General features: G+C 39.8%; 1 protein-coding gene across 2 annotated transcripts; it reads left to right on the top strand.

Moving 5' to 3' along the window:
* The first annotated feature begins 167 nt into the window (after window positions 1-167).
* Window positions 168-16753, top strand: TFB2M (transcription factor B2, mitochondrial). Of its 2 annotated transcripts, none has more exons than XM_053909421.1 (8): window positions 168-603; window positions 1411-1499; window positions 5453-5606; window positions 5913-6061; window positions 9176-9262; window positions 11483-11545; window positions 14193-14236; window positions 16356-16753. In XM_053909421.1, exons 1-8 carry the CDS (start codon window positions 309-311, stop codon window positions 16528-16530), a joined length of 1056 nt encoding a protein of 351 aa, XP_053765396.1. In that variant the 5' UTR covers window positions 168-308; the 3' UTR covers window positions 16531-16753. The 2 variants fall into 2 exon arrangements, with proteins under 2 accessions (XP_053765396.1, XP_053765395.1); XM_053909420.1 differs by having other exon boundaries at window positions 169-603; window positions 14073-14236.
* The last annotated feature ends 7046 nt before the right edge of the window (window positions 16754-23799 follow it).

Here is a 23799-nt window from a genome sequence, read left to right as displayed (position 1 = left end):
ATAGAGCGCGAGCGGCTAGAGAGGAAGCGCAGGGACAACCATAGAGTAACAGGTCCAGACACAACCCGGATGGTCCGTCTCTCTCCACGTCCGTCCACTCACAATCCTCCGGCGACTGCACCCGGCCGGAAGCGGAAGTGAGGGAAGTGGCAAGAAGAAGGGAGCGTTCGCATGCGCGGTTTGTAGTGTCTAGTACCACCCGCACTAGCTGGGTGGTAGGCAGGTGTGGCACGTGGGGTGCCCTGTACGGAGTTCGTTGACGATGTGACGACCCCGGGCGACATTGGGACAGACGTTAGAGGGCGAGGATGTCGGTCCCGCGGCTGATGCTGTCATCCTTGGCCGGCGCCGGTCGCTTTTGCGTTTTGGGGTCAGGAGCGGCGAGGTGGAAGAGCGTCCGGGCGCGGAACCGCCGCGGCTTGTCTGACCTCCACCCGCAGCTGTCGCCCAGCCAGGGTTTCAGAGACTCGCCCTCGTGGATGCCCAAGAACCGCTCAGAGCCCCGGAGTTACATAACCAATCCGAAACTCGCCACGACCTTGGTGCAGATACTGCAGAAAGAGAACAGGAACCGTCACCAGCTCTTCCTGGAGTGCAATCCAGGTGAGTCCGTCGTGGACTGCGTTTTCTTGGACGTTCGTGACTAGTGCCTATTGTACTGATTGCCCACGCGGTGCTGTTTAAGACCTGGCCCCTTGAAGCAGCTTGTATGGACTGTGGTAATCATGACACCATGAAATATTTCTGCACCAATTTGCACTTTACACAACATTTGGTAATACGTGCTCTTAGCTTTTACCATCTCCTCAAAATACTTGCAAGCGCCCCCCGCCCAGAACTTTTATCTAACCTTTGTATAGGTGTCCTAGAGACCATAGCAGGATGTCAGAACATAAGATTTAAAGTTTATTTATGCACGTAATCTCTACACCCGGCGTGGGGCTCGAACTCTGAGATCAAGAGTCTCACAGTTTTCTGAGTGACCCAGCGAGTCGCTCCTGAAAAATCCTTGTTTAAAGTAGCACTTTCTGTCGTGGGTCTGTTTTGTTTAGGTTTTACAGTATCTTTCGTGGTTAGGGTATCTGGGTAGTCCATGAATAATTGGTGTGCTAAAGGCACCTTTTCTTGTTTGGTTTTCCAAGACATAGTAAAACTTTGTGATTGAGAGGCTTTTCAGGCTTTGACAGAACGGATTCAAAGTCCAGCAGCACTGCTTATCAGCTGTGTTGAGGCAAATGATGTTATCTAATCCCCAGTTTCCTTGCATGTAAATAAAAAGTGTAATGTCTACTTTGGGGATGTTGTGGGAATCAAAATTAGATAATACAGGTAAAATATCTACTTTAGTAAATGATATTGAAAGAAATTGTTTCTTTTGCAAATGAACATTTTGTTCTGTTAATATACTAGGTCCTGGAATCCTGACCCAAGCATTACTTGAAAGCCAGGCCAAAGTGATTGCCCTTGAGTGTAACAGAACTTTTCTTCCACATTTGCAGGTATATTTTTAGTTTCTAAAAAAAAAGAAATTTATTGCTCAGTCAGCTATCTTTGAGTATTTAGGAAAGTAACAAGCACAATTTATTTTTTTAGACTCAGTTTTAGGGGCCATGCTGTACATACATTGTTATCCCCGGTGACTAGAGCATAGTATAGTAAGTATCAGTAAGTGATAATATCACGGTATCTATGCTCATTGAATGACTAAACGATTGGAGTCCTGAGATTTATTCTCTGGGTGTACCTCTGCTACAGACTAGATGGGTGACTGAACAAAGTGTATAACTGGTATCTCCAGGGTTCTTTCCTCATCTCTAGTAGGGTATCCCGTACCTCTGCTTTCTGTGAACTTAGAATCTAATTGGAGTGTGACGATTAGATCAACGGGACTCTTGTTAACTCTGGATTTAGGGCTTCAGAGGCAAGGAAGGTGTGGTATAGTCAGATACAATTGCATGCAGTGAAAGCATTATCCAAATGGATTTTTCAGTGAATTCTGCTTCCTTGTATAGCAGATCCCTTCACAGAACAGTGAAGTGGACATTCCTTACCTCACTGTCAGCCTCCTTCCTTCTCTTTCCCCTCCCTCCTCAAGTCTCTGGATTCAGTTTAGGAACCTTATACCTCTCTGTGCTAAATTTCTGAAACCATGTGAAATGGAATGATTTAAAAGTGCAGGATGACAACAAAAAAATTATGAAAATGTACCAAATCCTTTTTTTCTTAATTTTTTAATACAACTGTGCATGTTAGATGGTTGTTACTGTACAACTGATTGCTTTGAAAAGAAATCAAGGTTTTCCAGGTTATTGAATTGATGCTGAATCTACTGGAATTCCAAAACATGAAGAGTTTAAAAGACAAGATTATTAAAAGACTGAAGATCATGAAGTGTGGGTTCGTGAGTTTGAGCCCCACATCAGGCTCTGCACTGACAGTGTGGAGCCTGCCTGGGATTCTCTTTCTCCCCCTCTCTACCCCCCACCAAATAAATAAATAATTAAATAAATAACAAGATCATGAAGTGTGATTTAGTAAACATAGCCACCTGTAATTTCAGTTTCACTTTGGGAATTGAAAGCTTTCATTTTGATCCTTTATAAAAGGCCGACTTTTGAAGAGTGATCTGCATGTTCACAAAATAAGATGGCATTAAAATGTCTTTTTATTTACTTTCTTTTCAACGTTTTTTTATTTATTTTTGGGACAGAGAGAGACAGAGCATGAACGGGGGAGGGGCAGAGAGAGAGGGAGACACAGAATCGGAAACAGGCTCCAGGCTCCGAGCCATCAGCCCAGAGCCTGACGCGGGGCTCGAACTCACGGACCGCGAGATCGTGACCTGGCTGAAGTCGGACGCTTAACCGACTGCGCCACCCAGGCGCCCCTTTATTTACTTTCTTATCCTATAACACAGTAGTTGCTTTTTTGTACGATCGAGGAAAGTGTTCATTTGAACACAATGATTGAGTGAAAGATGGAAGGTTGGGGGCTAGAAAGGTCATGACATACAGTATTTCTTACAGGAATATTAGTCATAAAGTTTCCTGAAACTACAATGTAAGAACAAAATCCGTCTCTGACTAAATCCAGTGTTTGATTAGAACTAGTTCATGTTCCAGTTCAGGCTTTTATTTTCTTTCTGACTCCTCTTTCCCCCTCTCTGCTCAACACTAACTTGAGCTCAGCCCTTAGAACCTGTTCTTTCACTCTTACTAACCATCATTATGATGGAGTGAAAAACCATTCAAATAAGGTTTTGTGTGAATTCATCTATCTGCCAGAATAAACGAGAAGGAACCATTTAAATAGAAGTTTTGTGGCCCTAAATCCCAGCTTTAAAGTGGTGCTTTTAGCAGATATTGCTTCTAGCCCCCCAGAGTTTGTTTCTAAACACTGAAAAGATTTTTCAAAGATAATGAAGGCTTAGGATTTTTATCTAACTTTAGAACCCCCTACCCTCTCATAAATTCCCAAGACTCCACATTAACAGTGTTTCGAGTGGGAACAGTTTGTTTTCCTGTCTGGATGTGCTAGAGATAGTTTTCAAATTGTAGCCTATGATAATAAATCATAATATATCCCTGCTGAAAATGGAAACTGTTGTTGCAGAAATAGCTGTACATGTTCAGCTGAAGAGATAGCTTCTGTGGTAAGCTGTATGGTATTTCAGCAGAGACAGAACAGTCTTTTCAGATCAGCCTGAATGTCAGCTCTAGCCTTCGCTACCTTTAAGACTCTCTGGCAATTAAGTAATTTAACCTGTTTGACTTTGGTTTTTCCTTTTCTCTTACGGGAAATAGAGACAGTAATACCTACTTGTAAAGATTCTTGTTGCAATTGAAATAAGATAAACTGCTTCCTATCTTTGAATCCTAAATGCAACCAAGTTCAATTTTAAAAGGTGATTTCACTATTACTGTGGAACTAAATTATTTTGGTGTTTTGGCTGTTATTGTCATTACCATTATTGCATGGTAAGCGATAGATGCAAAAACCAACATGTACTTTCAAAGTGCGAGTGGAGCAAGGTCTTTTTTGTTTATTTTTGAGAGAGAGAGACTTTCCCCTCACAGAGCTGGGGGTGGGGAGGGGCAGAGAGAGGAGGACAAAGAATCCAAAGCAGGCTCCAGGTCCGAGCTGTCAGCACAGAGCCCAATGCAGGGCTCGAACTCACAAACAGCGAGATCATGACCTAAGCCAAAGTTGGACGCTTAACTGACTGAGCCCTCCAGGCGCCCTGGGAACAAAGTCTTAAAGTGTGTATTCTTACATTCCTATCAAACCAAAATTCATTACATTTCTTAGTTACAAAGATTAAAATACGACGCTTGAGTAACTTGTGAGGTTACTTTATTGCTGTATACATAGAACAATTTGTAGGACTTTCAAGATGATCTGTTTGTAAGATATCCATCCAGTGAGTGTTCTTTTTCTCTAGCTGGCCTAACACCACACTCTTCTGGTTTTCTTCCTCACGTTTTTTACTTCTCAGCTTCTTGTGAGACCTTGGGGTTAGTTACTCCATCCTCAGGCCTAGTCTCCTGTGATTCTCCCTAGGGGGTCTCCTCTGCACCCCTGGGTTTAATAACCTTCAACAAGCCAGTTCTCACCACTTTATGTCATTAGCCTGGACCATTCCACTGACCGCCCCCCCGTCAGGCCTACAACTTTCTGCCTGACGTCTCCACTTGGACCGCCTAACAGGTGTCTCAGGACTAACACGAGCAAAAGTAAATGGTTTCCACCCAGGCTGTTGCTTCTGCCATTCTCAAGGGTCCCCTTGAAAATGATCATTAGAATTTACTAGATTTAAATAATATTTAGAGGTTGTAATCAAGCACTTAAAAATAGTTAGGTTTTTTGTTTTGTAACTTTAAATTGCACATTCTTGAAACTTTGGTATATATCAACAGAATTTTCTGTGCATGAGAACCTCGTTATATATCGCACATCGTAGTGCCCTCTTTGATTTTTTTGTAACTTCAGATTAGAGAAAAAAGCATGAGGGGCCCCTGGGTGGCTCAGTCGGTTAAGCGCCCAACTCTGCTTAGGTCATGATCTCACAGTTGGTGGGTTTGAGCCCCGCGTCGGGCTCTGTGCTGACAGCTCAGAGCCTGGGGCCTGCTTCGGATTCTGTGTCTCCCTCTCTCTGCCCCTCACCGGCTCACGTGCTCTCTCTTTTTCTCTCTCTTTCTCTCTCCTTTTCTCAAAACTAAGTAAACATTAAAAAAATTTAAAAAGAAAAAAGGATGAGTAAGAATTTCTTGAAAGATTTTTGTGTTGGGGGCTTTTTCTTAGTAATATTGTGCATTCATCACTTTTCCGGCATTATTTAATTTCTCTTAATTATGTTAATTTTTAGGGTAAATTTTTTGAAGTAGATCTTTGAATTGTTACCGAGTTTGCATATCACTGAAAATCTTAAACATGTCTCTCTGTCTCTCTTTAGTCGCTGCGAACAAAGGTGACTAGAAAACTAGAAGTGGTCCACTGTGACTTCTTTAAACTGGATCCTAGAAATTCTGGAATAGTAAAACCTCCCATTATGCTTTCAGAAACACTTTTTCAGAATTTGGGAATAGAAGCACTTCCTTGGTCAGAAGGTAATTTTGTGTCATTCACTGTCTCAAATGCCTTATAATTTGCCACCTTTCTCTAGCAGTACACCTTGTCTGTTAAAGAGATCCGTGTACTGTCCAGATGGTATAGTTTGTGTTGACTATGGCTTTCCACTCACATGGATACACTTAGAGCCGTTCTGCAGAGGCCAAGTTCCCTATCGAGGAAAGATGCCGTACCTGAGTTGTAACTGAAATGATAGTTTGTTAACTTGGTTTGACTCCATAAAATATGATCTTTGGAAAAATTTAAACAATTTATTCAAATATTTTTGCTTGTGTTCTTAACAGATAACCCATTAAGAGTAGTTGGAATCTTCCCAGCTAAAAACGAGAAAAAGATACTTTGGAAACTTTTGTATGACCTGTATTCTTCTACTTCTATATACAGTTATGGACGAGTACAGCTAAATATGTTTATTGCTGAGAAGGAATACGAGGTAGGTTATTAACAAGTCACTGAGTAGCTTTTGTTTTGAAAGAGTCCTGTGATTTTTGTCTGCGTAGTCTTAATCTGTGTGGCTTTAATTTGAGCTCATGACACTTGAGAGTGTTGAGATTGTTTTTAAATTTCTGTAGAGCGGTCTTTAGGTTCGATTTTTTTAAGTCTTTTTTTTTTGTGTGTGGTTAAACATACAAGATACAATATTTATCATTTTAAGTTTCAAAGCGTCCAGTTCAGTGGCGTTAAGTCTGTTCACGTTGTGGTCCAGCCATTAACCACCATCTGTTTCTTCTCAGAAGTTGTTTATCATCCCATACCGAATTAAACATCAACTCCCCACCTCCCCCTTCCCGAGTCTCTGGCAAACAGTGTTCTACTTCTATGACTGTTCACAGAATAGTCCATGAATTTGGCTATTCTAGGTCCTTCGTGTAAGTGGAATGATAGAGTAGCGTGTTTAGTGTCCGACTTCACTTAGTGTACGTAACGCCTTTGGAGTTCTTCCAAGCTGTAGCGTGTCAGAATTTCGTTTTCTTTTTAAGGCCGAGAAATGCTCCATTGTATATCATATATGGACATACACGCGCACCACCTTTTGTTTATTCGTTCATGTGTCAGCGAACGTTTGGGTCGCTCCCACTTTTGGTTATCGTAAATGATGTTGCCGTGAGCTCTGGTTGCAAGTCTGACTTCCAGGGTCTGCTTGCAGTACATGTGGCTGCCTACCCAGGGGTGGCATTGCTGGATCGTGCGGCAATCCTATTTTTCAACTCTGGGGGAGCCACCCTACCGTTTTCCACAGCAGCTGCACTATTTTACGTTCCCACCGGCAGTGCACAGGAATTCCAGTTTCTCCGTTGCCTCTCAACATTTGTTTTCTGTTTATAATACCCATTGTAATGAGGTCTCATTGTGCTTTTGATTTGATTAGTGATGTTGAACATCTTTTCAGGTGCTCGTAGACCGTTTGTGTTAGGAATGTCTGCTAAGGTCCTTTGCCGTTTGGGGGTTGTTGTTGTTGTTGTTGTTGTTGTTGTTGTTGTTGTTGTTGAGCTTTAGGAGTTATTTATATATTCTCGTGATAAATCCCTGTTCGGATACATGAAATACCTGCAGGTGTTTTCTCCCCATCTGAGGGGTGTCGCTGTACACTGTTGATTGTGCACATTGATTCCTGAAGTTTTTTATTGTGATGAAGGCCGGTTTGTCTATTTTTTTCTTCTTTCTGTCTGTGCCTTTGGTGTCATAGCTGAGGAATCACTGTCAAATCCAATGTCAGGAAGCTTTTTTCTTATGTTCTAAGAGTTTTGTAAGTTTCAGTTCTTACATTCAGGTCTTTGATCCATTTTGAGTTACTTTTTTATATGGTGTTGGGTAAGGGTCCAACTTCATTCTTGTGCATACGGGTATTCAGTTTTCCCAGCATCTTTTGTTGAAAAGACTGTGCCTTCCCCGATGAATGACCTTGATGCCCTTCTCAAAACATCATTAAACCCTACACATTAGGGTCTGTTTCTGGGCTCTCTTATTTTATTACATTAGGCTATTCAGTGTCCCTCGAGATTCCATATGAATCTCAGGACTGGTTTTTCTGTTTCTGTGAAAAAAACACCCTTGGGATTTTGATAGGGATTGCAGTGAATCCGTAGATCACTGTGGGTAACATTGATATCTTAACATTGATAAGTCTTCCCATCCGTGAACACAAGTTGTCTTTCCACTTGTGTTTAATCTCTTTCATTAGGTGTTTTGTAGTTCTCAGTGTACAAATCCTTCACCTCCTTCGTTAAGTTGATCCCTAAGTAGTTTACTCTTCTTGGTGCTGTTGTAAATGAAGTTTTCTTAATTTCCTTTTCGGATTGTTCATCTTGAACATAGAAATATGACTGACGTTTGTGTGTTGTTTTTATATCCTGCAACTTTGCTGAATTCATGTATTCTAACAGGAATACTTAGGGTTTTTCGACTTTGTTCTCTGAAATTCAAGGGCCTTCTGAAGTTCTTGATAGTGTCTTGAGAGTAATGTTTCTTTTCTGCTCAGAATGCTTCATGTTATTAATCTTTTAATCCATTGTAGGTATTATGCTTAGTGAAATAAGTCAGTCAGAGAAGGACAGGTATCGTGTGTTTTTGCTCATACGTGGATCTTGAGAAACTTACCAGAAGACCATGGGGAAAGGGAAGGGGAAAAAATAGTTACAAACAGAGAGGGATGGAGGGAAACCGCAAGAGACTCTTAAATACAGAGAACAAACTGGGGGTGGATGGGGGTGGTGGGGAAGAGAGGAAAGTGGGTGATGGGCATTGAGGAGGGCGCCTGTTGGGATGAGCAATGGGTGTTGTATGTAAGCCAGTTTGACAATAAATTATATTAAAAAATAATAAAAATGAGAGTAAAAAAAATCTTTTAACCCATTGTAACACAAGATGCTTACTCGTCTATAAGAGTTATGGGTCAGGATGGTGGAGCAAGACGTGAAAAGGTGGTTTACTCCCCAAGACTCGGTAGAAAAATAGTGACTGTCCATGAGAAGCGTGGGGACTCAGAACCTTGAGGCTGTACGTACATCATCTACGTGAAGGAAGAGAAACGGGAAGTGCTTCATCAGATTTCATCTTGCTATTAGGAAATGTTCTAATGCTTTTTTCTACTGTGGGCCTTTTCACATGTGGTTTGCTCTGTCTGTGTGCTGCCCTCTCATTCACTGTCAAGCGCTCAGCCTTCAAGTGTCAGTCTGGACAATTCTTGACTGAGTATTTACTAGGCTACCTGATACATAGTTCTAACACCCTTGTTCCCCATGTAATTAGATATTTTTGTTTCATTTTTTGCTTTAATGAGATTTTGCCCTGGTAGGGGCATGGCTATCAGGGATGGCTAAAGGAAATCAATCCCACATACGTTATATTTTAAGTGTACATGGTGATGTATTTCAATGTGAAAATTTAAAAAGACCTTCTCTTCCTTGAAGTGTTACAGTTAAGATTTTGCATTTAATTCTAATTTTCTTCAATTTCCAGATACTATTAAGATAATACTTTTAAGATCAAAATTTGAATTTGATTGATCATAGTCATGTATACATGCAACTTATTTTCTTTTCATTAGAAACTGGTGGCAGATCCCCAAAATAACCTGTATCAACCATTAAGTGTGCTCTGGCAAGTAGCTTGTGAGATTAAGCTTCTGCATGTGGTGAGTAAAATCCTTCTAGATTGCAACAGAACTTCATTTTTTTTTTTAAAGTTTATTTATTTACCTTTGAGAGACAGAGAGAGAGCATAAGCAGGGGAGGGTCAGAGAGAGAGGGAGATACAGAATCCGAAGCAGGCTCCGGGCTCCGAGCCATCAGCACAGAGCCCGATGCAGGGCTCGAACTCACGAACTGTGAGATCATGACCTGAGCTGAAGTCTATGCTTAACTGACTGAGCCACCCAGGTGCCCCAGAACTTCATTGTTTTTAAAGAGACTACATTTTGGACGCCTGGGTGGCTCAGTTGTTAAGCATCTGACATCAGCGCAGGTCATGTTTTCACAGTTCATGAGTTCGAGCCCCGCATCAGGTGAGCTCAAGCCCCACTTCTTTCTCTCCCTCTCTGTCTCTCTGTCTCTGCCCCTTGCTCACGTGCACCCCCTCTCTAAGAAAAGAAAAGAGGCTACATTTCTTTGACCAATAAATGGAGAAAAATTAAAAAATTAATTTTATTTTTTCCTAGCTATTGAAGATAATTATGTTTTTGTCACATATTTTTTTTTTTTCTCAGATCATAAAAATAATATGGGCTTATTGTAAAAATGTGAGACCAGGAAGGAAAAGGAAGGAAGGAAAGAAGAATTTTTTAAAAGTCACCACTACCATTCTGTCACCCAGAGGTCAATATTGACATTTGTAGCATATTTGTAGCCTTTTCTTTTTCCTCAGTTTTTGTTTTTATTCTTTACATAGTGGAGATTATATTACTTTGTATCTTGTATTTCTTACTCACTAGTAATAGTTAATGGTAAGTTTTTTCTCTTGTCAGTAGACATTTTTCATAAGTTTTTAATGGCCACTTAAAACCTCACTACAGAGTATTCCCCTTTTTAGTTTATTTCTTTCAGCAAGATCAGAGTTGTCTAATAAAAATATAGCGTGAGCCATGTATTTTAGGTTTAATAGTAGCAACATTCATTAACAGGAAAAAACAGGTGAAACTAATTTTAATGTATTTGATTTAACCTTCTTGATCAAAATACTGTCATTTCAGTGTACAATCAGTATGTTACGATTGGTTATTACATAATTTGCATTCTTTATGTTCTAGGCCTTTGAAGTTCAGTGTGTATTTCACACGTAACACATCTCCATTCAGACTAGACATGTTTCAAGTGTTCAATAGCCACATAGGACTAGTGGCTCCTCTATTCATAGCAAGGGGCCGGAGTGAAGAAAAAACTGATGACCACTATTTCTTTCATGCCATAATTTGTCCTTTGTCTTTTTTATTTTAGTAGATTAGAGTTTTTATTGGATGTATGTTTATATACATACAATATATATGGGCCCTTGTGCTTCGAGGGAGGTGTTGGTTTCATTTTTAAATTTGCCATGTGCATCTCCATGTAGTCCCTTCCCTGCTTTTGTCCAGGAACACGTTAAGCCGGTCAGTGTGCATACTCAGTTGTTAGAATGTTACCCATTCGACTTCAGCTTTTGTTCCAATTCTGTTTTTTCTTCTCCAATACGTGAGGTTCTTAGATTGGATCTCTGTTCCTTGTCTTTTGTATCTGTCATGCTCTCGTCATGTTCCTGTATTTGCAGAACTCTTTTCACACTAGCGTTCACAGCACTGACCCTGCACTTGTATATTGTGACCTTGGTACTGTAGTTCTTGGTGTCCCTGAAATCCTTTCTTACCTCAGTGATCTCTCATTCTGTTGCCTGCCTTTTTACCTGGGCCTCTTCTATCATCCAGGCTATCTGCTGCTTTCTTCATAAAGGCCTCCTGGCAAAGTTAGCTTTCTGGAGAGTCTTTTTGGTGGTTCTGCAGTGTTTGTTTTCAAAGGCCTATGTTGACTTTGGCCATTCATTAACCTCAGTGTTGATGTGATGGTCCCTAACCTGATCGTGAGTCTAATGTGGAAATCTTAGCTATTGAGATAACTTAAGGACCTATTTGCATAACTGTATTAAGGATGAGTCTTTCCAGATAAGGGAATTCCCAATATCTGGATAGACCTTTGATTTTCTTTCTCTTTATCTAAAAAAACAGAAGAGGGATATTTATGATTTAACTATCCCAGTTGTTTTTCTTAAATCCAGTTAGAATGATGACTCAGATTTGATTTGTTCTGTTGTTTAAAGGCAGTAATAATCTGGGACACTTTGCAGAAAACTCAAAGAAATGTTTTGGTTTTGTTTATCTTCCCTCAAGGAGCCTTGGTCCTCATTCAGTGTATATAACCAAGTTGGGGGACCAAAAAAGTCGAAGAATAAGGTAAGAATTAATAAATAACCTTCCTTTTTTTCCTCTAAATGGAACATTTGGTATTCTGTATTTACTTAAAAAATTTTTTAAGTAAACTTATTCATTTTTGAGAGAGAAAGAGAGAGGGAACCACTGGGGAGTGGGGCAGAGAAAGAGGGGGACAGAGGATCTGAATAGGGCTCCGTGCTGACAGCAGCAAGCCCGATGCGGGGCTTGAACCCATGAACTATAAGATCATGACCTGAGCAGAAGTCGGACGCTAAACCAACTGACCCACCTAGTGCCTCAGTTGGTTAAGTGTCCGACTCTTGATTTCAGGTTGGGTCATGATCTCTGGTTCTTGGGATTGAGCCTTGTGTTGGGCTCTGTGCTGACAGTGCAAGCCCTGCTTGGTTGGGATTCTCTCTCTCCCTCTCTCTCTGCCCCTTCCCTGCTTGCGTGCCCTCTCTCCTGCTGTCTCTATCAATATAAATCATAAACATTTTTTTACAATTCTCATTATTTTTTAAGAGTTGTATTTGTCAGCTGATTGTACGTGGATCCTAGTTAGCATAGTAAGAGCTTAAACAGAATTTGACTTCATTTTTATCTCTCTTGAAATAGAAGGTATATCTCAGATTTGGAAAATATGGTCATTTTAGTGTCCAACTAATTTGATAAACTAAAAGTCAGAAATTTGTAATATTACTAATTATAATGATTGAATTTGTCATATGTTTGATGAATCAGTATGTCTTGTTTCTTATCTGTGGGGGTGGGGCTTGTGTTTGGTTTTTTTTCCTCTCTAAAGAACCGAAGTGGTGATGTTCTAAAGTTATCCTCCATTTACTTTATGTTAGGGGTGCTTGTAGTGAAATTGGAACAAAGTAGTTGAATTTTCAAAAATAATTTTTGAAGTCAATTCAAAAGTTTCACTTTAGGATTAAATGCTAATGATGCCCTAGTCCCAGCTTATCATTATAGCACCCAGTAAGCAGTTTTTAATTTCACTGATCCCTCCCCCCGCCCACAATCAACTGTAGGCATCCACAGCTAGAAACCAAAATTGATTGAAGTTTTCTTTTTCAGGCTAATTTGTTTTCCACAAATCAATATATATATATATATATATATATATTTATATTTTTATATATTTATTTTTATATATATATTTTATATATATATTTATATATATATATTTAAAAATTGTTGGGGGGAGGTGGGTGGCTCAGTTAGTTAAGTGTCAGTAAGTTAAGTTAGGTCATGATCTCACATGTGTTGGGGCTCCGAGCTGGGCATGGAATGGAGCCTCCTTAAGATTGTCTCTATCTCCTTCTGCCCCTCTGTCCTTCCCCACACAAATGCTCTTCTCTCTCTCAAATAAAATGAAAAAATAAATAAAAACATATAAAAAAGAAAGGGACACCTGAGTGGCTCAGTCGGTTAAGCATGTCCAACTCTTGATTTTGTCTCAGGTTGTGATCTCATGGTTCATAGGATTGAGCCCTGCATTGGGCTCTGCACTGACAGAGCAGAGCCTGCTTGGAATTCTCTCTCTCCTTCTCTGTCTGCCCCTCCCCTGCTCATGCTCGCTCTCTCTCTCTTTCTGTCTCTCTCAAAATAAGTTAAACTAAGACATTAAAAAATTTAAAAATATAAATGTGTATGTGTGTATATATAGATGGATAAGTAAATAAGGGATCACTATCTAACACATGAGATTTCCAAAGGACTTAAACAGATGACCTTCCTCCTTTGTGAGGGATAACTTTAGAGAAAAAAACATCTTCACCTTATATCAAGGCATGTGCAGTTTTTATTTTAACCTGACTACTGTGTACTAGAGCAGGCTGGCCAACTTTTTCTGTGAAGGGCCAATCTGCAAATGTTTTAAGCTTTGTAGACCACATAATAGTCTTCATGTTCATATTCTTTTTTTTTTTTAAACCATCCTTTACAAATGTAAAAACCATTTGTAGATTCATACTATATGAAAACCAGGCAGGCCATGGACCATAGTATATTTTTTTAACATTACAATCTGCTCAGTATAGAAAGAAGTTCAGTACATGTTGGTGTCATGTTTGGGATTTGGTTTTACCCTGCTTACAAGTTAATAACCTGTTACTCTTTAAAGGATACTACCCCAGGGCAGACTCCTGCATCAGACAAAAGAATGTATTTGCCCTCAGGTCCTATGGGGTAATGTGCCATGGCTTATTTGGATGGTGTAAATGCAGAGGTTTGCATTGCAACATAGAAACACAGGGCTGGGGGAACCCACTTCTTTTCTAGCAGACATTAAGCAAGCTGCTTCTTTGTCCTGGAGAGACATGATCTCCTCCCTCAAGCTGGCTCACTGCAAACCCCCCTGAGAAACTGCCCAAGTAAACAGTGGTTAGGGCCTTGCATTCTTGACACAGACAGCGAGAGCACATAGGAGCCCTCCAGCTCTGGAGATTGCCTCTTCTAGCAGGCAGCTTGTGTGAATAGGTTCACTATGTCTCGCTCTGGCAACATTTTGTGGCTAACACAACTTATTTCTTTCTCTCTCCAGGAATCATTAGAACAAATAAATAAACAAAACATGTGTTTTATTCAGTTGACTCCTCTTCAGAATTTATTTACAGAAAATTTAACATCTGTTAATTATGACATATTTTTTCACATGTTAAAGCAGTGTTTTATGAAGCGCCATGCCACGCTAATGGACCATTTACAGTAAGTAAGAAGAATAAAAGCAAGTATAAAGTAGCAATTTAATATAAGAATTAGATTTTCATGTTAGAAGTCCATTTTCTATATCTGTATCATGATTAACAGAGTGAGATACCATGTTTTCACTCCTACAGATCTTCCAAACCCTTCCTTGGTGCATATTTCAAGAAAAATAAAGTTCAATTTCCCACATAATCTCCTAAGCTTAATTTTTTTTCCTTTGAAAAACAACTCGGGATGCCTACCAGTTCTATCTCTGTCAGAGATATGCCCAGAATTGACCTGTGGGAAGAACTGGCTCCATGGGGCAGGTGCCTGTGTGGCTCAGTTGGTTGAGCATCCGATTCTTGGTTTTGCCTCAGGTCATGATCTCCTGTTTGTGAGTTCAGGCCCTGCATCGGGCTCTGTGCTGGCAGTGCAGAGCCTTCTTGGGATTCTCTCTCTCTCTCTCTCTCTCTCTCTCTCTCTCTCTCCCCCTCTCTCCCTCTCTCCCTCTCTCCCTCTCTCCCTCTCTCCCTCCCTCTCCTGCTCATTCTTGATTACTTGCTCTATCAAAATTAATAAAAATTTAAAAAAATAATAAGAGGGGCACATGAGTGGCTCAGTCAGTCGAGCATCCGACTCTTAATTTCGGTTGAGGGCATGACCTCGTGGTTTGTGAGTTTGAGCCACACATCAGGCTCTCTGCTGTTAGCGCGGAGCCCACTTTGGATCCTCTCTGTCTTCCTCTCTGTCTGCCCTTAACCCCACTCTTGTGCGTGCTCTCTCTCTCTCTCAAAAACAAACATTTAAAAAAATAAAATAGGGGGACCTGGGTGGCTCAGTCAGTTGAGTGTCCGATTTCGGCTAAGGTCATGATCTCCCAGAGTTCATCTCCCCTCATCGGGCTCTGGGCTGGAGCCTGCTTCAAATTCTGTGTCTCCCTCTCTCTTTGCCCGTCCCCCACTCATCTCTTCTCTCAAAAATGAATAAACATTAAAAAAAGCCTTTTTCTTAATAAAAAGAACGAACTCCTTGCTGGTGACTGGGATGGAGGCAGCATCATTTCTGGTGTACCCACCATCTACCTTTCGTCATTGTCTCTCCTTAGTGGTTTTACTTCCCAACCAAAGCCCTCTAGTCCTCTTGTCCTGGACCCGACTTCATGTTTCTACCTAAAGCTTTATTAACATTCTAGCTGTTACTACCTACTTCATATCCTTATAACTTTTACATGGGCTGATGTGTACAATTTTATAAGTTACGCGTTGCACCTTGGAATCAGCAGCCCATAGTCATTCAAAGTATTGTCAGAGAATAGGTGAGACTCTGAATGAGCTGTTGGTTGAACAATATTTGTGTAAAAATAAATGTTAAAAGTGGCATCAGACCAGTAAAAGTAATCTACCCTTTTCATCTTACCACCTTGTGGTAGTGACTATTTTGAATAAAAATATCAGGAATATAGGAAAATAAGCAATAAACATGGTAAACATGTTGCAAAATGTTAAAATCCCTTGGCAACCTCTGAATTGAAAGCATGTTTACACCTGTGACCAGAATTCTGTCCAAAATCAAAAAGTATTGGAAAAATTTTCCACCAAAATATTTTATTATAAATATTTACTTGTTATTGTCATAGGCTCAGTGATGGTTTCTTGCTAGGCTAATATATAAGGCAGTTTTCTGCTTTAAAATTTATTCGTTAGTAATTTTCACATAAAAAGGTGAAAAGGTGAAAACTATTCCCTCTTTGAAAACTGTTGGACAGCAGTTTCTGCTCTTTGTACTTCTTGAACTATTACATGGACCTAAATGTTACGGATGTTTTTGCAAAGAGAGCTAAGAGATGAAAGAGGTAGGCAGAAGAATTTTTTTGAAGGGCAGTGTTAAACTGGATTTTTTGGTAAGAATTGATGAGAACACGTGAAGGCCAAAATCTGCTCTTTTTGTTACAGGTAAGCCATGAGACTTTAGAAATAATAGTAAAAGCTGTACATTATACGCAAGCTCTTAAGCCAAACAAGATTGATTATATATCGTAAGTTAAGCATTTTAAATTGGGCGTAGAAGCCATCTCTACCAATATTAATTGCAGTTCTAAGATGGAATTAAGCAGACTTACTTTGTATTTCTTTTGCAGGTCATTGAGTCCAGTTAATGCAGTAGCTATACTGAAGGAAATAGAGAAAGATGGAGACATGAAAATAACAGATCTGTACCCTGAAGACTTTAAACTGCTTTTTGAAACTATAGAGTCTTTCAGAGAATCTTGTAGGTGGCTCTTTGATGACTCCCTAGAAGACATAATCTTGTAGGGAACTGGATTGCCCACATACTGGCAAGAACTGCTTATTTATTTGGAAATTATGGCACCAGTGGAAGAGAACTGGGTTTGTGAAGCTTGCAGGCTTTTAGCAGAAGATAACTGCTCTTGTTTGGCAGAGTGGGCAGATAATTTCTTCTGAAGTTGATACCTTTAGTATATTGGATGAAACGACTGCTATTTTATTCACAAAAAATAAAATGAACACCGTATTACTTGTGGATTTGATCAGATTGCATTTGTTTTGTTTTGAATTCTATCTCCTGTAGGTATACTGGTAGATGTAGGGTATTGCCAGATGAAATTTAGTTTTAAAAATCCCTTTGGCCAAGGGTGCCTGGCTGGCCTAGTCAGTAGAATGTGTGACTTGATCTCAGGATTGTGAGTTGAATCCCCACGTTGGGTGTAGAGCTTACTGAAAAAAAAAAAAAAAATCCCTTTGGCCAAATATCTTACCTTGTATTTAAAAAAATAATTTTTTTTTTATGTTTTTATTTTATTTTTGAGAGAGAGACACACTGAGAGTGAGGGAGGGGTGGAGAGAGATGGAGAAGAATCTGAAGCAGGCTCCAGGCTCTGAGCTGTCAGCACAGGGCCTGACGTGGGGCTTGAACTCACAGACTGCAAGATCATGACCTGAGCTGAAGTCAGATGCCCAACTGACTGAGCCACCCAGGCGCCCGTATCTTACCTTGTATTAATTTAAATAGCCCACTAACACTGTTGATCTTTTGTTTCCTCTTGGAGGGCAAAAGACTGTACATTATTAAGCTTAGAAAGTAAATTAAAATGATTTAAGTGGTTTTACTTAGCAAATTGTTGAATTATATTATCAAGTGCTGTACAATGAAATTATTTCAATTTTAATATGCTTTAAACTTTTTTAGAAATTAAAATATTTTAAGTAATAAGATTTTGTGATTTTTTTTTTTAGTCTCTATCTAATGATACATTAAATTGACCCTAAGCTTTTCATTTTAAACTGTTATGTACAATGTGCTTTCAGTGAGTAATTCACTCTGCTATTCAAAAGTCGCTTGAATTTTTGTTCTATCAAGAAAGTTCATTTGAAGTTAGACCTTTACATGAAACTAAATGAAATTAAGAATATTTTCTTAGATCTTTGATTGAAGAAGCCACTAGGTTTTAACGGAGACATCAAATCTCAGATCTGTTTGCTATTATGATACTTCTTAATATGATACTTCTTAATACCTGAGTTACTAAGTAACTATTTGCAAGACATGTTCTTAATAACATTCAGCCAAACCAGTTCTTCCCTGCTATTGTCCTTGGTCTACAATTCAATCTGGCTGGAAACTGAATCCTCTTTTTCCTCTTGTAATTCCTATCCTGCCACTGTATAATCTGCCAAACTGTCATACCATTCAGTCTTCCACTGCTAGACCTTCAGCCTAAATTCCTCCTGAAGCTTCGTAACTAAACTCTAATATTCAGATACCAGGGGCGCCTGGGTGGCTGTCAGTTGGATGTCCGACTTCAGCTCATTCAGCTCAGGTCATGATCTTGTGGTTTGTGGGTTTGAGCCCTGCGTCAGGCTTTGCACTGACAGCGTGGAGCCTGCTTCAGATTTTCTTTCTTCCCCTCTCTCTGCCCCTCCCCCGCTCACACTCGCTTGCTCTCTCAAAAACAAACATTAAAAATAATAATAGGGGCGCCTGGGTGGCTCATTCAGTTAAATGTCTGACTTCAGCTCAAGTCATGATCTCGAGGTTTGTGAGTTCTAGCCCTGCGTCAGGCTCTGTGCTGACAGCTCGGAGACTGGAGCCTGTTTTGGAAACTGTGTCTCCCTCTCTGCCCCTCCCATGCTTGAGCTCTGTCTCTCTCAAAAATAAATGAACATTAAAATAATAATAGGGCAAGAATAAGATACTGAAGGTGGAGTGATTCCTGGTGATGGCAAGGCCTAGTACCAGGTAATTCAGGGTTAAACACACACTTTGTCAAAGGACCTCATGGTTGGTCTTCTGGTTCATTTGAATCCCACAAACGTTATGAGTTTAGCAGAACGTTCACATGGAATAGTAGGAGCATGGCCTGGTGTCTCTGAAGGAAAGTTCTTATTAGAAGAGTAAAATAGTTGTCCATACATTTATCTCTGGGTAAAGTCATGGTGGCTAAAGACCAGTAGAAGAGGTAAGAGCTTGAGTTATTACAAGAGGAGACTCAGTCGTATTTAAGGATTTTTTTTGTGTGTTTGTTTTTGAAATATTGATAACTTTCCCATAAGAAAATAGATGTTTTTCTCTAGAATATGTAAGAACCCAGTCAGTGTAAATTGAGAAGGTGATTGGGACCAAAACAGGTATGTTCTGTATTAGAATTTTTAAAAATATTCTGTTATTGTGGAGTAATCATTCTCATCACTAAATTGTAGAATGGCATTTAACAGGTTAATTATCTGGCCCTTGGTTTTGCGTGTGTAAAATGAAAAAGATTGGACTTTGTGGCTTTTTATCTGTGATATTCTATAATTATGTGATACTGTATTACCAAAGTGTACTCCTACAGGGAGGAAAACCTGGAGAATGAAGTCAGCATACAAAAAGCAGAGCTAACACATGGAATTAGGAGACATCACTTTGATAACATTCGAGCCCCCTGGCTCCAGCCATACCTGAAGCCATATACGTGTCCAAAGCCAAGCAAATGCCTGAAGCCCATCAGTTTCCTTTATATAAATACTATCTCAGTAGCACTCATCAATAGCATCCCATTTCAACATGGGGATCTTCTAACGACTAAAAATTAGCACAATACTCGAGTGATGACCAGTTGGAGACCTCCACGCCATGCCTGGACTAGAAGGAAGGGGTGTTTTAAGTTCCATGTCCTATTAGTATATTACTGGCACCATTCTAAGGCTTGAAAGAGGAATCCTAGTTACCTGGTGAGACATGAAATACACTTTAAAAAATAATCCAGTAAGTGTTGGTTAAAAGTTCATTTTGTCTATTACTAAAACTGCCGGGTAGTTCTGTATTAAACATTTATAGCTACTACTTAATTTACCTCTTCCTAATAAAACAGCGTGTTAAAATTTCAATTAAGGTTTATGGGGACTTGAGGCACATTCTGTGCTCTCCTTGGATTTTATCTGCTCATTAGAAGCGAGGATATGAGGGGCGCCTGGGTGGCTCAGTTGGGTAGACATCCAACTTCGGCTCTCACAGTTCATGGGTTCATGGTTTTGAGCCCTGTATCAGGCTTTCTGCTGTCAGCCCTGAGCCTGCTTCGGATCCTCTGCCCCTCCCCCGCTCACAAGCATTCTCTCTCTCTTTCTCTCTCTCTCTCAAAAATAAAAAGCACAAGGATATGAAAGGGAAAAACTAGGGTGAGAAAGCATTGCTTTTTTTGTGTTTTAAAAATCTAATTTAGATTCATGATGAAACTGATTGTAAATTTAGTAAGAATTTTCATTGGAAACATCAAATCTCCAAGACTTGGAGAAAGATGGTTTCAAGATCCTACCCAGGATTTCCTTATTACTTATGGTATAAAAACCTGTACTCCAGGGGCGCCTGGGTGGCGCAGTCGGTTAAGCGTCCGACTTCAGCCAGGTCACGATCTCACGGTCCGTGAGTTCGAGCCCCGCGTCAGGCTCCGGGGTGATGGCTCGGAGCCTGGAGCCTGTTTCCCATTCTGTGTCTCCCTCTCTCTCTGCCCCTCCCCCGTTCATGCTCTGTCTCTCTCTGTCCCAAAAATAAATAAAAAACGTTGAAAAAAAATTAAAAACAAAACAAAACAAAACAAAAAAAAAAAAAAACCCTGTACTCCATACATCATGAACCTCTTAACATCTTCCAGTTCTTCTTAAACTTCTTTTACTGTTTTCATATGAGAGAAACCACCAAAAGAATTTATTGAGTTGCAAGATAAGATGGAGGGCCCAGGGATTCTGAGCTTCTGTTTCTAAAATACATCTGGGGCGCCTGGGTGGCTCAGTCCGTTAAGCATCTGACTTCAGCTCAGGTCATGATTTCACAGTTCGTGGGTTCAAGCCCTGCATCGGGCTCTGTGCTGACAACTCAGAACCTGGAGGCTGCTTTGGATTCTGTGTCTCCCTTTCTCTCTGCCCCTCCACTGCTCATACTCTGTCTCTCAAAAGTAAATAAATGTGTAAAAAAATTTTTTAAATAAAATACATCTAAACATAACATGTTCCCTCCCAAGCAATTTTAAATAATATTAAGAGTCAGTCATCTTTCCAGTTTCTGAGTGGTTTTGTATAGCAAATTTGGAACCTGATGCTTCTGATTTATCATTTAAGAGTTCTGAAAAGCAACAACCCATCTTACAATAATTAAATGGATCTTTTTTATTAAGTAAAAGAATTTAACTCTGTTACTGAACATGTGTTTCTCCTTATAGGATGTTAAATTGCATTATTGTGGAGTCGCTTATTTCATTGGTAGGAACAGATCCAAATTTTGTGGGGTGCAGGTTTATACAACTTTAGCGAGCAATAGAAACTCTATACTCATTTAGTGCTAATTCTCCATTCCCTTCCCCCAGCACTTGATAACTGATATTCTACTTTTTGTCTCTATGAATTTGTCTATTCCAGAAACCGTACGATATTTGTTGTTTTGTGTCTGCAGTATTTCACTTAGCATGATTTCAAGGTTCATCCACATTATAATGTATTAGAATTTCATTTTTAAGGCTGAGTAATATTCCATTGTATGTATATACCACATTTTGTTTATTCACCTGTTGACGCACACTTGGATTGTTTCTACATTTTGGCTACTGTGGATAATGCTGCTATGAACGTGGGCGTGCAATCTCTTGTAGTTCCTGCTTTCAAATCTTTTGGGTATTGGGGGACTTCTTTTAAGAAAAAGGATAGAGGGGCGCCTGGGTGGCTCAGTCTGTTGAGTGTCTGACTATTGATCTTGGCTCAGGTCATGATCCCCGGGTCGTGGGATCAAGCTCTGCATACAACTCTGCACAGAGCCTGAAGCCTGCTTAAGATTCTCTCTCTCTCTCTCTCTCTCTCTCTCTCTCTCTCTCAAATGAAAAAAACAAAATCAAAACAATGAATATGACTGTAAGCACAAAAGGGAGTATTTGGCATGAGAAAAGAAGTTACAACAAAAAAAAATTTTTAAAGCTGATAAGTACCACAAATATCACGAAATCCAGAAAAAAATTATTAACTGTGATAGAGCCCTTGATACTCCCCCCCCCCTACATTTTAGCTTGCATATTCTTTGATCACTTCTTTACAAGACAATAATTTTATAATACCAGTTTCTTTTTTTAATTTAATTTATTTATTTTTTGTATTTTTAAAAAATTTGTATCCAAGTTAGCTAACATAAAGTGTAATAGTGACTTCAGGAGTAGAATTTAGTGATTCGTCACTTATATATAACACCAGTGCTAATCCCAACAAATGCCCTCCTTAATGCCCATCATCCATTTAGCCCATCCCCTCCACCCAAAACCCCACTAGCAACCTTCAGTTTGTTTTCTCTATTTAAGAGTCTCTTATGGTTTGTCTCTCTCTGTGTTTTTCTATTATTTTTGCTTCCCTTCCATTATGTTCGTCTGTTTTGTTTCTTAAATTCCACACGAGTGAAATCATATTTGTCTTTCTCTGACTGACCTATTTTGCTTAACATAATACACTCCAGTTCAATCCACCTTGTTGCAAATGGCAAGATTTCATTCTTTTTTTTTAAATGTTTATTTTTGAAGGGGAGAGAGACAGAGCATGAGTTGGGGAGGGGCAGAGAGAGAGAGGGAGACACAGAATCTGAAGCAGGCTCCAGGCTCTGAGCCATCAGTACAGATCACGGTGCGGGGCTCGAACTCACGAACCATGAGATCATGACCTGGGCCGAAGTCAGATGCCTAACTGAGCCACCCAGGTGCCCCTAGATTTCATTCTTTTTGATCGCCGAGGAATACTCCATTGTATATATGTACCACATCTTCTTTCTCCATTCATCAGTTGATAGACATTTGGACTCTTTCCAGACTTTGGCTCTTGTCAATAGTGCTGCTGTAAACATTGGGTGCATGTGTCCCTTCGAATCAGCACTCCTGTATCCTTTGGATAAATACCTAGTGGTGCAATTACTGGGTCATAGGGTAGTTCTGTTTTTAATTTTTTGAGGAACCTCCACACTGTTTTCCAGAATTGCTGCACCAGTTTGCATTCCCACCAGCAGTGAACAAGTGTTCCCCTTTCTCCACATCCTTGTCTGAGTTGTTAATTTTAGCCATTCTGACAGGCATGAATGAGGTGGTATCTCATTGTGGTTTTGATTTGTATTTCTCTGATGATGAGTAATGTTGAGCATCTTTTCATGCGTCTGTTAGCCATCTGGATGTCTTCTTTGGAGAAGTGTCTATTCATTTCTTTTGCCCATTTCTTCACTGGATTATTTGTTTTTTGGGGGTGTTGAGTTTGCTAAGTTCTTAATAGATTTTAGACACTAACCCTTTATCTGATTTGTCATTTGCAAATATCTTCTCCCATTCCGTCAGTTGCCTTTTAGTTTTGCTGATTGTTTCCTTCCCTGTGCAGAAGTTTTTAATCTTAATGATGTCCCAATAGTTCATTTTTGCTTTTGTATCTCTTGCCTCTGGAGACATGTCAAGTAAGAAGTTGCTGTGGCTGAGGTCAACAAGTTATTGTCTGTTTTCTCTTCTAGGATTATGATGGCTTCCTGTCTTATGTTTAGATCTTTCATCCATTTTGAGTTTATTTTTGTGTATGGTGTAAGAAAGTGGCCCAGGTTCAGTCTTCGGCACGTTGCTGTCTAGTTTTCCCAACACCATTTGCTAAAGACACCGTCTTTTTTCCACTGCATATTCTTTCCTGCTTTGTCAAAGATTAGTTTGCCATACGTTTCTGGTCCGTTTCTGTTCATAGGACACATTGACCTATGTGTCTGCTCTTGTGCCAGTACCATAGAGTCTTGATGACGACAGCTTTGTAATACAGCTTGAAGTCTGGAATTGTGATGCCTCCAGCTTTGGTTTTCTTTTTCAGGATTGCTTTGTCTATTCGGGGGCTTTTCTGGTTCCACACAAATATTAGGATTATTTGTTCTAACTCTGTGAAGAATGCTGGTATTATTTTGATAGGGATTGCTGGATTCTGGTTTTTAAAAGAAAGCTACAAGAGCCATTCTTAAAATGAATATAGTTTTTACTTGGTAGCATAGAATAATCTTCCTTGGGGTGATGATATTGTAGTCCTATTGTGTATTTTTATTCTGAG

This window comes from Panthera pardus, unplaced genomic scaffold (genome assembly GCF_024362965.1).
Source record: "Panthera pardus isolate Hobbes unplaced genomic scaffold, ASM2436296v1 HiC_scaffold_21, whole genome shotgun sequence".
NCBI lineage: Eukaryota > Metazoa > Chordata > Mammalia > Carnivora > Felidae > Panthera > Panthera pardus.
Note: the sequence above shows the minus strand (reverse complement) of the source record. Positions and strands in the feature narration are given on the sequence as shown.

What these genes read in the sequence shown, in the direction of transcription:
- TFB2M (XM_053909420.1), top strand. Translation starts at nt 309, where the DNA reads ATGTCGGTCCCGCGGCTGATGCTGTCATCCTTGGCCGGCGCCGGTCGC. An exon ending in CTTCCTGGAGTGCAATCCAG is followed by an intron (nt 604 to 1,410) that starts GTGAGTCCGTCG and finishes TTAATATACTAG; the next exon opens with GTCCTGGAATCCTGACCCAA. An exon ending in ACGCTAATGGACCATTTACA is followed by an intron (nt 14,237 to 16,355) that starts GTAAGTAAGAAG and finishes TTTCTTTTGCAG; the next exon opens with GTCATTGAGTCCAGTTAATG.